General features: G+C 32.3%; 1 protein-coding gene across 3 annotated transcripts; it reads left to right on the top strand.

Moving 5' to 3' along the window:
• The first annotated feature begins 8,607 nt into the window (after positions 1-8,607).
• Positions 8,608-13,412, top strand: LOC114413511 (inactive protein kinase SELMODRAFT_444075-like). Of its 3 annotated transcripts, XR_003666922.1 has the most exons (10): positions 8,852-9,480; positions 9,751-9,905; positions 9,985-10,079; positions 10,271-11,295; positions 11,784-11,944; positions 12,121-12,197; positions 12,275-12,422; positions 12,533-12,682; positions 12,779-12,967; positions 13,070-13,412. XR_003666922.1 is itself a non-coding variant. In XM_028377965.1 (9 exons), exons 1-9 carry the CDS (start codon positions 9,288-9,290, stop codon positions 12,812-12,814), a joined length of 2,040 nt encoding a protein of 679 aa, XP_028233766.1. In that variant the 5' UTR covers positions 8,608-9,287; the 3' UTR covers positions 12,815-13,058. The 3 variants fall into 3 exon arrangements, 2 of the variants coding, with proteins under 2 accessions (XP_028233766.1, XP_028233767.1); XM_028377965.1 differs by lacking the exon at positions 13,070-13,412 and having other exon boundaries at positions 8,608-9,480; positions 12,779-13,058; XM_028377966.1 differs by lacking the exon at positions 13,070-13,412 and having other exon boundaries at positions 9,290-9,451; positions 12,779-13,058.
• The last annotated feature ends 280 nt before the right edge of the window (positions 13,413-13,692 follow it).

The following is a 13,692-nucleotide window of genomic DNA, read 5'->3' as shown; positions in this document are numbered from 1 at the left end:
GCGGTTAACCACTACCGACGCTTTCTTTCCGTACCAACAGAATTTAACCTCGACCCTTTTTGTCTTTTTTTTTTTAACCGCGCCCTTGCCTCCGGGCGACGTCGTTTCTCCAAAGCGACGCTGTTCCGCTCATGGAAAAATTATAAGTGTTTGAGAAATGAATTGGCTTGGTTTTTAAGAGCCACGTTCATATTTACTCTTACATTTAAATATTATCAAATGTTTGTATTTCATTAATTTTATTTGACTTCTTTATATATTTTAATTAAAATTTAATATATATATATATATATATATATATATATATATATATATATATATATATATATATAACTTGCTATCGTATTCTAATTAAAAACAAGTATGTGTATTGATAAATCTTATAAATATTTATTAATATAGTCACTTATTTTTTAAGTTGAATACTTTAACCTGTTGATATATTTTAAGATATTTTTAATTATGACTTACTTATATATTCTAACTAAAAAAACAAGTGACTTGTGTTTGAGAGGTGGTGTGTTGAATGATTTTCTTATATCAATTATTCATCTACTATCAAAGAGACTATAAGAAGGATCAGTAGAAGGTGAGTGGTTCATGCCACGTCTAACTTCGTTGAGACAGTTTTTACTTGTCTCAAATAATGCACTCAAAATTAATTGCCAGTCATATATGAGACCTAAACTAGGCTGTTAATACCAAAATAGGAAGACGACCAAGTTAAAAGTTGAGTTTCATCAAGATTAGGTCAATAAGTTTAGACCTAGATCATGTTTAGAACAGATATATTACTTTAAAAAGTTACATAGGAAACAATATGCCGGAAAATTTATTTCAAATTAATCTAAAATTAATGAAATTATAAATATATTAAAACTCATATATATATCAAGTAAATGTTTATATAACATGATTGTTACACAAAAAAAAAGTGAAAGACAAATGAAGGGAGGATGCCAAGTAGTCTTAAATTTAATCCTTTTTTTTTCATTTGGTGGTTCACGCTACATATAATTTCGTCGAGATAAACGCATATTTATGTCAATAATACACTTAAATGCTTCAAGTAGTCAAGTTTCAGTCATATATGAGATATCAACTATGATGTTGATACCAAAATAGGTAGACATTAAGTTGGATGTTGAGTTTGGTTGAGATTAATTAGGCAAGTACCAAACCTAGATCATGTTTAGAACAATTATATTATAAAAAAATACATAATAAAAACTATGTAAAAAAGAATTATTTCAAATTACTCTAAAATGAATAAAATTATAAATAAATTAAAAAATCATAAAAATTATATATATATATATATATATATATATATATATATATATATATTTCACAACTACATATTTAATATAACATGATTATTTTGTTATAAAGAAAAAGTGAAAGGAAGCAAAATACTCTTAATTTTAATCCTTCCCTCGCTCGTTTGGCTTTAACATGAGACAAAAGAATGAATAAAAAAAAATGTGAAACTCAAGTTTGCAATAATGTCTCCATTTTAGGAGAGAAAATAGAATGAAAGTTTTTTAAGAGTAAAAAAACTAAAATATCTATTTTTATATATTTTTCTCTAGAATGTTTATGTAATTAGTAACTAAAGTATATTTAAAAAATGTGTTTCAAAATGTATGACTGCTATTTCTCTAATTTTTTTCTTTCACTTGAACATAATTTTCTCCTCTGTTAATTAGTTTTTTCTTTCTTTCTTTCTTTTTTACTAAAAATGATTTCAGTCATCATGAATACCTAACAAAATCTAAAAGGTTCGTAATTTGCGGGATGCGTCTACCTTCGGCCTCTCTGACCAGGGCTGTGGCCTTCGATGGCCCCATCATTTTCCCTTTGACTCCAAACCCTATTGTGCGTGCACACCTGTCATAGGATCTTTTATTCAAAGGGTCCTTTTTTTTTCTTTCTATTCTCTCATTTTGTAGTTTGTGTAATTACTCGCGTTTTAGACGTGGGCATCTGTTTATCAAGATGGACCTTAGAAGTTAAAAAATGGTAGGTTGCTTGCCTTTCATTTGACTCCAATCATTAATCATGCCTTCCTAATCATCTTCATACACATTGCTTTCGGTTTTTCTATTTCATCTATTATTCATTAATTCACCAATATTCTTTCTCATCTTCACCAAACCTTAATACTAAATATTTTGAAAGAAGCCTTCACGAAATGTTTGCATTTAGCTTTACAGAGTATGTTCCAAGTGTCCATTCTATCCAGGTGTAGGCCTCGTTCCCTGACAATGTTTACTTTAATCACATCAACTAAGTTATGTATAATGCGCATCTAAAATGAAAAATATAGCGTCATTGGGAATGCGTGGCTTAATTATTGAAATGTATGGGTATATATTTGAAGGCATGCACTGATATATCCTACGATGCATTACACTAAAACTTTATAGACTAATAATATATATTAACAGAATTATATGTTAGTATAGCGTGCCATTTTTTTTAGATAGCAACATGTCATATTATTATTACTATAAACTCAAAGTTTACAATAAACAACTTAATTTTTAATAGACAGACATTATATTAAGAAAGCTTTATCTGATATAAAATTGTCAGTATTTTTTTGTCGTAGCGTATTTAACAGAGATAAAAACATTTGTTATTTACAATGTTTCAACTGGATGATTCCTTTTTACAGAGAAATTTCAACTAGATGAATTAATAATCAATATCAATATGCGTACTCTAGAACTTTGAAAAAAATTGATTTTCTAAAAATATATTCAGTTAGATGGTTTTTGTCAATCAATGTGACTAATGCCTCCAAAGTCCAAACGTCAATTGCTTTTATCGGTGGATATCTGGCAATGACTTCTTACTAACACTGTTGTTTTCCACTCAACTTAACCCATAGAGACAGTTTCCTAGTCATGACGCAATTTAATATTGTCATAAGCTCCTTTGTATATTTGGTAAAATTATTATCACTGGTTTAAGCGACAAACCTTTTGCACCTTTTATACGTTAAAGTTATTGACAGCGACCTGGAATGGAATGGAACACACGAGAACATTGCATAAGACATGCGTGATGCTCTCGGTTTGTCGTGAAATTCACAAATTTCATTGATATGATTAAACTTGAAAGATTTACGAGAACAACATTTCTAATAATTTTAAAAGTATAGTAATTGCGAGTATTTCAAAGGTTAAATTAGTCAAACACTCAATTAATTAGTCCCTTAACTAAAAACTAAATTTCTTCAAACAGTAAGCAAGTGATAATTTATGGCAGTTTTGAAAAGTTTAGAAACTCCGCTGAAAAAAATTAAATGATCAAATACTCAATTTAAAAATTAATAATTTAGGAACCTATTTAAAATATTAAAATAATTAAGATTAATTTGAGTAATTTTTGTCTCAAAAAATTAAGTAATTTAACTTAGGAGACGTTTATTTAAGGGAATGTTATCAGATTCTAAAAAATATGGAGATAAGAATATAAATTCATATATTTGTTAGAAGATAATAAGAAAAAAAAATCAGGTACCTTCTATTCCCCCCCAAAAAATTAAGATTCTCATGTATATCCTTATTTTATATTGATTTTATTTCGATAAAAGAAAGTTGAGAATGTTGGATTCTCCTGTGATAAGAATCATATTTTTTTTTATTATAAAAATTATAGGTTATTAAGTCTTTTATTTTTCTAATTTAATTCTTTATTTTTTAAAAAGATTTGAATTGATGATTTATCTTTTAAAAATATAATTTGAATACTTTATTATTTTATTTAAAAGATTTAAATGATATTGAAACTATTTAAATATATTAAGATGATTGATTGGGGTTGATGAAAAAAAAGCATTGTGGCACCATACCCTTTTCAGGTAGGTATCTGAGGTGCGTGTTTGAAAAAATGGGCGGAGGCGTGGTGGTAGTTTTGGACTTGGATCGAACCATAATCAAGACTCCACTCCAACACTACGGCTTGTTAGAGTACATTCTCTCACACAATTTCTCTCCAGCAGATACCAATTATAGGGTTATTCATTGTTTGTGGATGCATTGTTTTGTTCCCCATTTTCCATTACAAAAATAAAGCCCTGTTTCGATTTTCAAAACATTTCTCAAATTTAGTTTTATTATTGTATCTACCTGCTTCTGTTCCATTATAAGTGAGTGACCAAATTTATAGAGACAAACAATATGATATTTAAAAGAAATGAATTTGAATTATAGATGAGAATTCATATTACATCATGTTAGGATTGGAATTCCTCATCATCAAACAGAGAGAGAATAGAAGAAAACACGATAAAAAAATGATGAATCTTACACTTTGTCAAATCGGCAGATTCACCTCTTAAAGGGTCACAGGAGGAAGACCTGGAGATAATCATTGGTCTCTAACCGTAAAAAATTACTGTTTGCGTCTAAGTTGGAATGCTATTTATAGCCTTTTCACATTGCTCTTGCGTTAACAACACTGAAGTATGTGTTATAACGTTGTAGCTACCACAAAAATTAAACCGTATTCTCACTTTCTAATGTTATCGAGTCTCACCCGATGATACAGAAAGCAATTTTTTTTTTTTATGAAATGATACAGAAAATGTTAATAAATCTTCATGTAAAACTTTTTCAAAATTCATGGTCATAACAGAGTGAGTATTAAACACCAACATGACGAAAAATTAATCCAATCTAACATATAAATATACTCCTTAAATCACAATGGAACATTTAAAACTTACTATATTTGTATATTGTATGAAATCTAATCCTATAACATTATGAAAATTGAAAACAAAAAATCTCTTTACAAATCACACAAGCAAGTGTCCTTCACAACACTTGTCAAACTACAGGGTTGTAACCTTACACCTCTATTATATATTAGTATATTAAATATAAACGCACATAAAAAAAAATCATATGACTGTGCCTAGAGCCCTAGACGCTACATCTCCTGTGATGAAGGTTCGCTCCTAGATTAACATATATATCATCATCACAAAATGAAAGGCAAAATTGGTGAAAAGTAATATATGAATGCTAATCCTCGGTGTACAATAGTACAAAAAAGTTATCATGACTTTTATCCTGTATTCATATATGTTTAATGACATGACATTTCTTACTCACATTTCAGGTCGAATGATTTACAATATTTTTTCAGTCATCCATAAGAATATTTTTAATGTCAAATCTTGAACAAATATCTTGTGTTCAAGATCTGATCTTACAAAGATCTTGTAATAAAAATAGTGTAGAAATCTTTAGGATGGAGAATGAATTCTCTTAGAAGAACCTGGAGATTTCTACATAATGTTAGAAAAATTACCAACAGAACCCCAAAAACTAGCTCAGAGAATAAGGATTGCCCCTAACTTATATAGATAGATTGACGGAGGGAAAAGGGGGTCACAACGTATGAGGAGAGAGGGATATTAAAGATATTGATTAGTTTAGTTAGTTACAAATCAATTTTTACATGAATACACTCTGATATCATCTTAGACTCTTAGAATGTGAATTTAGACCTAACTCAATTTCAAAAGCTAACTTAAGGAGTGGGAGTTGCCCTTCACTTATATATTTTAATTTGACTTTATTTTTAAGTGATGTGAAACTTTAGTTTTTCCCAAAAGGGAGGAGGAGGTCATCACTGTAGAGGGAAGGGGGAGGGAGGAAGGAGAAGGAAGAAGAAGAAGATGGTGGGGAGGAGAAGAAGAAAGGTCAAGAGAGAGGGAGGAGAAGAAAAAGAAAAAAGAAGTGCACTTTGGAAGAAGAAAAAAAAAAGAAAAAAACTGAATTGTGCTAGGAATTCCATGATTCATATAAAAAGGGAAGTAGGCATCTCGGTTTATTACACAAATAAATTCGTTTCTGCTATAAGGACTTCAACTGTGCAGAATAAAAGCCTCATGATCCAGGATACAGTAGCATTAAGCTTCACACGAAATGATATATTCCATGGATTTCTAGCACTTAATTACCAAAACCTTGAACAAGGCTCATACTACCTTGCCCTAACAAGGGTCATAATAGGTCAATGTCTCATAAAAAGGAGAAGGGACGAGAAATTAAATAGAAAAGGAGCTGAATGCGCTATTGGAGATGAAATTTGCATATTATTTACAATTCATGTCCCTAAACTTAATTAATTGAACTAACTTAAGGGGTTAAAATGCATAATTGTAAATGAATTGTTATATTTTTTTTGTTCTACTCTATTTCACTTTTCTTTTCTCACAAACAAACACCATGTTAATCATAAGTCATATTTTAAAAAACCAATACAAAATATGGTTGCTTTTCTGTAAAAAAAAAATTTCGCTTCCAAGTTCTGATTCCACCGGTTCTGAATTCTGATCAGCTGTAAGGAAAGCGACAACCTCAACAACTGTGCCATGTTACCCATCCCATGTGTGACTAACATGCAGACATATACAATTTTACTCGACGTTTTCCAAGCATAAAAGAAAGCAACCATGGATTCTGGCCATGCCATACAAGGAGTATATTTAATATTTAAACTTATATTTTTAAAATAAACTATTAAATTTTAATTTTATTTCAGTGTTGATTATTATTTTTTTCTTAAAAATTAGACATTTTGAATTTTAATTTTATCATAACCAATCTTTAAATTTTTTTTTTTTAACAATAAATACTTTAAATATCGTATCAGTTAATTATCATTAAATTTTACCTCCTTTACTTACAACTCTATCTATTAAATGGAATTAAATTATTAATTTAATCCCTCCTCTCTCTCTCTCTCTCTCTCTCTCTCTCTCTCTCTCTCTCTCTCTCTCTCTCTCTCTCTCTCTCTATATATATATATATATATACACACACACACACACAAGTACTCGATTTCTTTCCTAAATATATAAGAATAATTCTTATAATACTACTATTAATAAACATCATGATTATCATGTATTTCAGGTTCTGGTGGATAAGATTCTTTTAACAATATTTCAGTACTATGCTACTAAATTAAGAGTAAATATTTTAATATAACTATCATAAGTTCGTAGGTAACATCCCTTTATATAATTCAAGAGAAACAATTATGGGCAAATTGAAGCATTCCTAACTAAATCAAATAATAATTTTGATTTTAAGAAAAATTGGGCGGCCAACGGGTGGGTATGCACCTGATTTATATAAAGGAAAGCACTTATAGATGACTAGCTAGAGCAATAATATGAATATATTGTTAGAGAAATGGCTGGTTGAGGTGGAGATTCGCATTGAAACTATGGATGAAAATAAGATATAGACTCAATGAATCCGTAAAAATCATTTAGAGTGGATAAGTTTTTACCTATTAGATTGTTTCAAGTATATAGGTAATTATTGATAAAATTTTGCAAGCATGAGTACACGTTTGAACACTAAAAGTATCCATCTACCCTAAAATTGTGCACACATAAAATTATGTTTATACATTAATTTAGAAATTTACCATGTCACCACATCATATTAATGAATAACATGATGTAGTAAAATGATCAAATCCTATCAAAATTTTACGTAAAAAGGTTTTATACTAAAATGATTTTTCTATTTTATTAATTTGTTAAAAAATATTACATTAAAATATGTGTTATAGGTTTTTAAGTATGAATATGGACACTAAAAGTTGTTATTTACCTGCACATGGGTTCGAATCTATTATTAGCATGCATACTTTAATACCCTACTTAAACAAGTATTACCTATTACCTTCTTTATAATTATTAAATGACTATATCTTTAATTTATTTTTGGTATCTTTCGGAGGTCGATCTTTATAAATTGTAAGTCCGTTGACGAAAGGGAAAAGAAAACATATTACTACTATGGTTTGTTTGGATTGGAAGAATAACAATTGATAATCGACAGTGCACAGTATCATTAATGAACTCGCGATAAAGCATTATTACGTGTGAGAACACATAGCTCGCCTGAAACAAAGTTTGTGCCAAGTCTAACCTGATTGGTATAAACCGCAGTGCAGATATCGTCCATTAAAGATGCATATGCCTTATTATAACATCACCCTTTCACTTTCAAGTTAGTACATATCTTTTGTTGGCTCATTATATACATAGCAAACAAAATGGGCATATAGTCAATCGTGGCCTTAGTCCATCCTATCTATTTGTATTCAGTAGAGAAAAGTTTTCTCCGGTTAATGATTATAAACAATTGGCACCTTCCCACTTATGAAAGCAACATTTTCAATTCAGCTCTTCCTAGATTTTTGTAGTATTTTACTATTGCACCTTGTTGTGCCAAATGTTGAGTGGGGATTGACGTGCAGTGTAATTTCGTGCCCAATATAATTATTCATATTTCCAAATTAAATAATCTTAATAGTAGTAATTGGAACTTTCAAAGAGACTTCAGTTCAATGCCTTGTAACTTGCACAAGAATGGTACTGGTACCACACCACTAGTAAAAAAATCCACATGTCATGTCATCATTGACAACTATGGATAGTGATTTCTAAGTAAAACCTGTGTAAATATCACTTGCCAATAATATACTAATACTAGTACTACTTTTAACATCCATTTCCCTCGGTTCAAGTGACATTTTACACTGCTCATTCATCATGCATTGCCTTTTTCATTCTCATAATTTTCGGTAACTGAAAATGGCTTGAACTTTTGTGGGTTCCTAAGAAGGGGACTAACAATTCAGTGGTTAACATGATTAATATGACATGAACCTTTTTCATTCAGTTTTGGGATTAGTGAACAGGATTTGTCTCTACACTCTCACCTAAAAACTGTCCATTTCTTCGTGTCCTTACTTAATTGAAATTATCCCCCCCCCCCCCCCCCCCCCCCCTTTTTTAATTTCAATTTTTCAAAGCCCCTTCGTGTCTCAATCATTATGCACACACTGTCAGAGCAAAATGGTAATAATACGAGATGGGGTAACGGAATCTGTTTCCATAGCCTCACGCATTCAACGTGAAATGGGCATCCTCGGTTTGTAATTTTATGAAATGTAGTGTAACAAGCACTGTCCTTTCTTCTGTACCTGTTTTGTTTGTGGTGTCGCTCCCTGTTAAAGCGTGGATTTTCACTTGTGCTGTGTGTGCTTTAACTGGAAGGTTGTTTAACTAAAGTGCCTTGAAGTGTGTGTAGCCTTCTACTTTTTCTCTTCTGGCTCTGGGCGACACAAAAGAAGAACCTTGGTTTCCGAGGCTGTTTGTTGTCACTGCTCATTGCTGCAAAGTTGTAATATTTTGGCTGATTCAGATGGCTTTTGCGGTTGCAAGTTGAGAATTTGAGATGAGCAGCCAAAAGGGTCGTCATGAGCATGAAGAAGAGATGGGTACCTCAGAAAGCACCGGTAAAGTGGTTGTGGTTGCAGTGAAAGCTTCTAGAGATATTTCAAGGACTGCTTTGGTGTGGGCTTTGACTCATGTTGTTCAGCCAGGGGATTGCATTAAGCTGTTGGTTCTCATTCCGACTCTTTCCTCAAGTATTGGTTCTTTTCTTTCAATTTTTCTCCAGTTGCTTAGGCTGTTAATTACTTTACTCAATTTATGTCACACTTAATGACTTTATAAAGCTGAGATTAAAAAAGAAGTTAAGAACAGCACATTTTAAACAATTCAGTTTTGAACTTTCAAATATGTGAGGCTTTAGGACCTTAGAGTTGCTTGAGATCTGAACAATCCAGAAACCTTTTCTACTCATTCTAGTAGGGAGGTTCATGTCATGATTGACTATAATCTGTGCATTTTTGCAGACAAGAGGGTATGGGGACTTTCAAGATTTACTACTGATTGTGCCTCGAGTCATTGGAGATCCAGTTTAGGAACCATTTCAGATCAGAAAGAAGTTATTACAAATTCCTGTTCTCAATTAGTACTTCAACTCCATGATTTTTATGATCCAGAGAAGGTTTGAACATTCCTTTTCTTATTTATTTTTTTGCTTTGTCTAGTGTTCAGCTTTTCTAAACTGTCAAATATTTACACAGATAAAAATCAGAGTGAAGATTCTTTCTGGTTCTTTATGCGGAGCTGTTTCTGCTGAAGCCAAGAGAGTCCAGTCAAGCTGGGTTATATTGGACAAGTAATGTATATAATAATGAATACTTTTGTATTTTCACTTTCTATGTTAAAGGCTGTGTTGTTTAATACATCTTTGCTGTGTTTATTAATAACTTAATATGCAATGCCATTGATATAAGGCTGTTCCTGCTGTGAAATTACCTTAGTTACTTATGGACTGAACAACAATTATCTATTCTTCCACAATTGCAGAAAATTGAAGCATGAAAAGAAATACTGCATGGAACAGCTGCATTGCAATATTGTAATTATGAAGCGGTCTAGGCCAAAGATTCTGCGCTTGAATTTGAACAGTTCGTCTAAGATGGAACTAAACATGGCTTGTCCATTGACACTTACAAAGAACTTCAAAGACAACTCTGAACATGCAGATATAATTAGAGGTCCAGCTGTTACTCCTGCTAGTAGTCCTGAGCAAGGGTCACCACTACTGACTGCAACTGATATTGGAACATCATCCATATCAAGCTCAGATCCTGCAACTTCACCATTTTTCCGCTCTGACAATAATGAAAGACAAAGGAGAGGTTTTACCTTTGTTCATGAGGGACTGACAAACCTGGAGGATATCGAGTCTGACTCTGAGAGCGAAAAGCTAAGTATGTCATCCAAGAGTTCATATTTTCAGCCATGGATTGCAAATGTAATTTGCATGGATGGTGATTTCTCAAGACATGAGAACAACATGCAAAGATCCAGTGACAAGACTTTAGCTACTGCCTATGAAGCTTTGCTTCAGAAATTCTCAAAGTTGGATCAAGATCCTATCCTAGGAATGCTTAACTGTAAACTTGATGTGAACTTAAGCAAAAGTGTTAGAGAAGCAATTTCACTGGCTAAAACTTCAGCCCCTGGACCTCCCCCATTGTGCTCCATTTGTCAGCACAAGGCCCCTGTGTTTGGCAATCCACCAAGGTGGTTTACATTTTCTGAATTGCAACTTGCCACAGGTGGTTTTTCACAAGCAAACTTCTTGGCAGAAGGTGGTTTTGGTTCTGTACACCGCGGTGTCCTGCCTGATGGGCAAGTCATTGCTGTCAAGCAGTACAAATTAGCCAGTACTCAAGGAGACAAAGAGTTTTGCTCAGAAGTAGAGGTCTTAAGCTGTGCACAACATCGCAATGTTGTGATGTTAATTGGGTTCTGTGTGGATGATGGAAGAAGATTGCTAGTTTATGAATACATCTGCAATGGCTCTCTGGATTCTCATCTCTACAGTAAATTCCTTTGAATCCTTAAATGTTTTTTACCCATACTACATATCTTTGCAGCTGAAATAATCTGACATGTTAATTACCATTATACTCCCTAATGAAAAATTTGTCTCTCCAATGATCTTTATTCTACCTTGATCGAGGGATTGTCATCATAATCTTCATAAAATGTCTTTTGAATGGCTGTCCTACTGTGAATGTGCAGCAATCAAATATCTCATGAAGTACTAGTGTCATCAATGCACTTTTTCCATATTTGTTCATTTGTCAAATTCATTTAGAATACACTAACAGTGTAAAGATTTTTTATACTATCATTTAATCATAGATTGTCATGTATCATAAATTTATTGACTTTGATAATAACTATCTTAAAAGTCATACCTATTATTTTTTATTGGTTAATCTTTACACTGATAGTGCATGAAAACCCATTGATTTATATAGAAAAAAAAATAAAAAAACATTTAAGGGATCATTTGAATTTGCAGGACGAAAGCAGAATGTACTGGAATGGTCTGCTAGGCAAAAGATTGCAGTTGGAGCAGCTCGTGGCTTGAGATACCTTCATGAAGAATGTAGAGTGGGTTGTATTGTGCACCGTGACATGCGGCCAAACAATATTCTTCTCACTCATGATTTCGAGGCTTTAGTACGTCTCATTCTTCAATTTCAAAAATGGACTAATGAGTGTTCACATAATGGTTTCATATGCTGTTTAGAGCAATTACTTACTTCTGTTTAAAGATTGCTTATCTATGAAGCCATATGTTCATAACTATGCTTTTAGGTATGTTTTATAATATGAAATGTCTTAATTAATTTTAGGTAGGAGATTTTGGACTAGCAAGGTGGCAGCCAGATGGAGACATGGGTGTGGAAACCAGGGTGATAGGAACATTTGGGTAGTGCCAATTTCATTTTTCCCATTTTCTTTTGATTAGTTGTAAAAAATGATGATGTAAACCTTGGTTATTCATAGGTATTTGGCGCCAGAATATGCTCAAAGTGGTCAAATTACTGAAAAAGCTGACGTGTACTCGTTTGGGATAGTATTACTGGAGCTTGTCACAGGACGGAAAGCAGTAGATATAAATCGGCCCAAGGGCCAGCAATGCCTAAGTGAATGGGTAAGATTTCATCTGAAAATGTTTACTACATATTATAGTTTTCAATTTTTCTTATGATGTTTCAAGACAAACACTTAAAATTATTGCTTGTGGTTCAAATGTCTGCATAGGCACGCCCATTGCTTGAAAAACAAGCCATTTACAAACTAGTAGATCCGAGCTTAAGGAACTGCTATGTTGATCAAGAGGTTTATCGCATGCTGCAATGTTCCTCTTTGTGCATCGGACGCGATCCTCATTTAAGGCCACGAATGTCTCAGGTTGGAAAATTTATTCACATGCATTTTGCCTTTCTAATTTTTCTTATCCGGAACCCATATTCATCCCTCACTCATTGTTTATACTTTCTCATATAGGTGCTCAGGATGCTGGAAGGTGACATTCTCATCTGATTGCCTATCACATTTCCATTTCCCAAGAACATTAGTGTAGAACTAGTTCAAAGCTTCTTGCAGATTCTTCATTTGTAAAAAGCTTCGAGTTTTTCCTCCTAGATTTTTATATCAATGCTGTAAATGTTGTCTTCGGTTTTGTGGAGAGGAGAGGTGCGCAATTCGAACTCGTGTTAATTGTACAGAAAAACATTCCAGTTTTGGTTAAACCCTTTCTTCCCAATTTAATGCTAATTTCGTGAAACTGTTTTGAAGGTGTGTCAATCACTCAATGGAACAAGATTGCCTCAACTCAACTAACCAAGGCACCGATCTTCACATAGTGTGACATGAAATGGTGTGTTTGGAAATTATGTTGGAAAGTTGAAAAATTTAAAGCAACTAATGTTTTGGGTTCAACTGCATTTTAGAATTGATTTTTGCATAATTGAAAACTAATGGGCCCTTTAGGCCTTGGACAAAGCCCCCAAGTTACTAGCTTATGTTGATATATAACGTGTTGACTTGTTAATACTTACCTGACACTGAGGATAATTTAATGTATCCAATTGTTGACATGTACATATATCGAGGTCTGAGATGGGTTAAAACCATCAAATATGGAGAACCTTTTATAGACAAAAATAAATTAAATTTAGAAACATAATGTTGTTATTTGTTAATATTTATCAAAATGGTTAGACAGGTGAGTTGATAAAAGTAAAATCGCTCACCAGCTATTTTTTTTCTTTTTTTTTGATAGGAAGCTAATTTTATTTCAGTACCCCATAATTGTATTCTAATAATGTTTTGAACTACTGATTTGAAAAAAAACGAATTTCGAGATAATGAATGTATTCAGCAAAAAAAAAAGTAAGCTTGTACCAAGAAAAAAGAAC

This window comes from Glycine soja, chromosome 5, assembly GCF_004193775.1.
Source record: "Glycine soja cultivar W05 chromosome 5, ASM419377v2, whole genome shotgun sequence".
NCBI classification, from domain to species: Eukaryota; Viridiplantae; Streptophyta; class Magnoliopsida; order Fabales; family Fabaceae; genus Glycine; species Glycine soja.
Note: the sequence above shows the minus strand (reverse complement) of the source record. Positions and strands in the feature narration are given on the sequence as shown.

Excerpts from the sequence above, each read along its gene's own strand:
- LOC114413511 (XM_028377965.1), top strand. The coding sequence starts at position 9,288 with ATGAGCAGCCAAAAGGGTCGTCATGAGCATGAAGAAGAGATGGGTACC. Across the intron at positions 9,906-9,984 it reads ATTTTTATGATCCAGAGAAG|ATAAAAATCAGAGTGAAGAT; the intron begins GTTTGAACATTC and ends ATATTTACACAG. Across the intron at positions 11,296-11,783 it reads TCTGGATTCTCATCTCTACA|GACGAAAGCAGAATGTACTG; the intron begins GTAAATTCCTTT and ends TTGAATTTGCAG.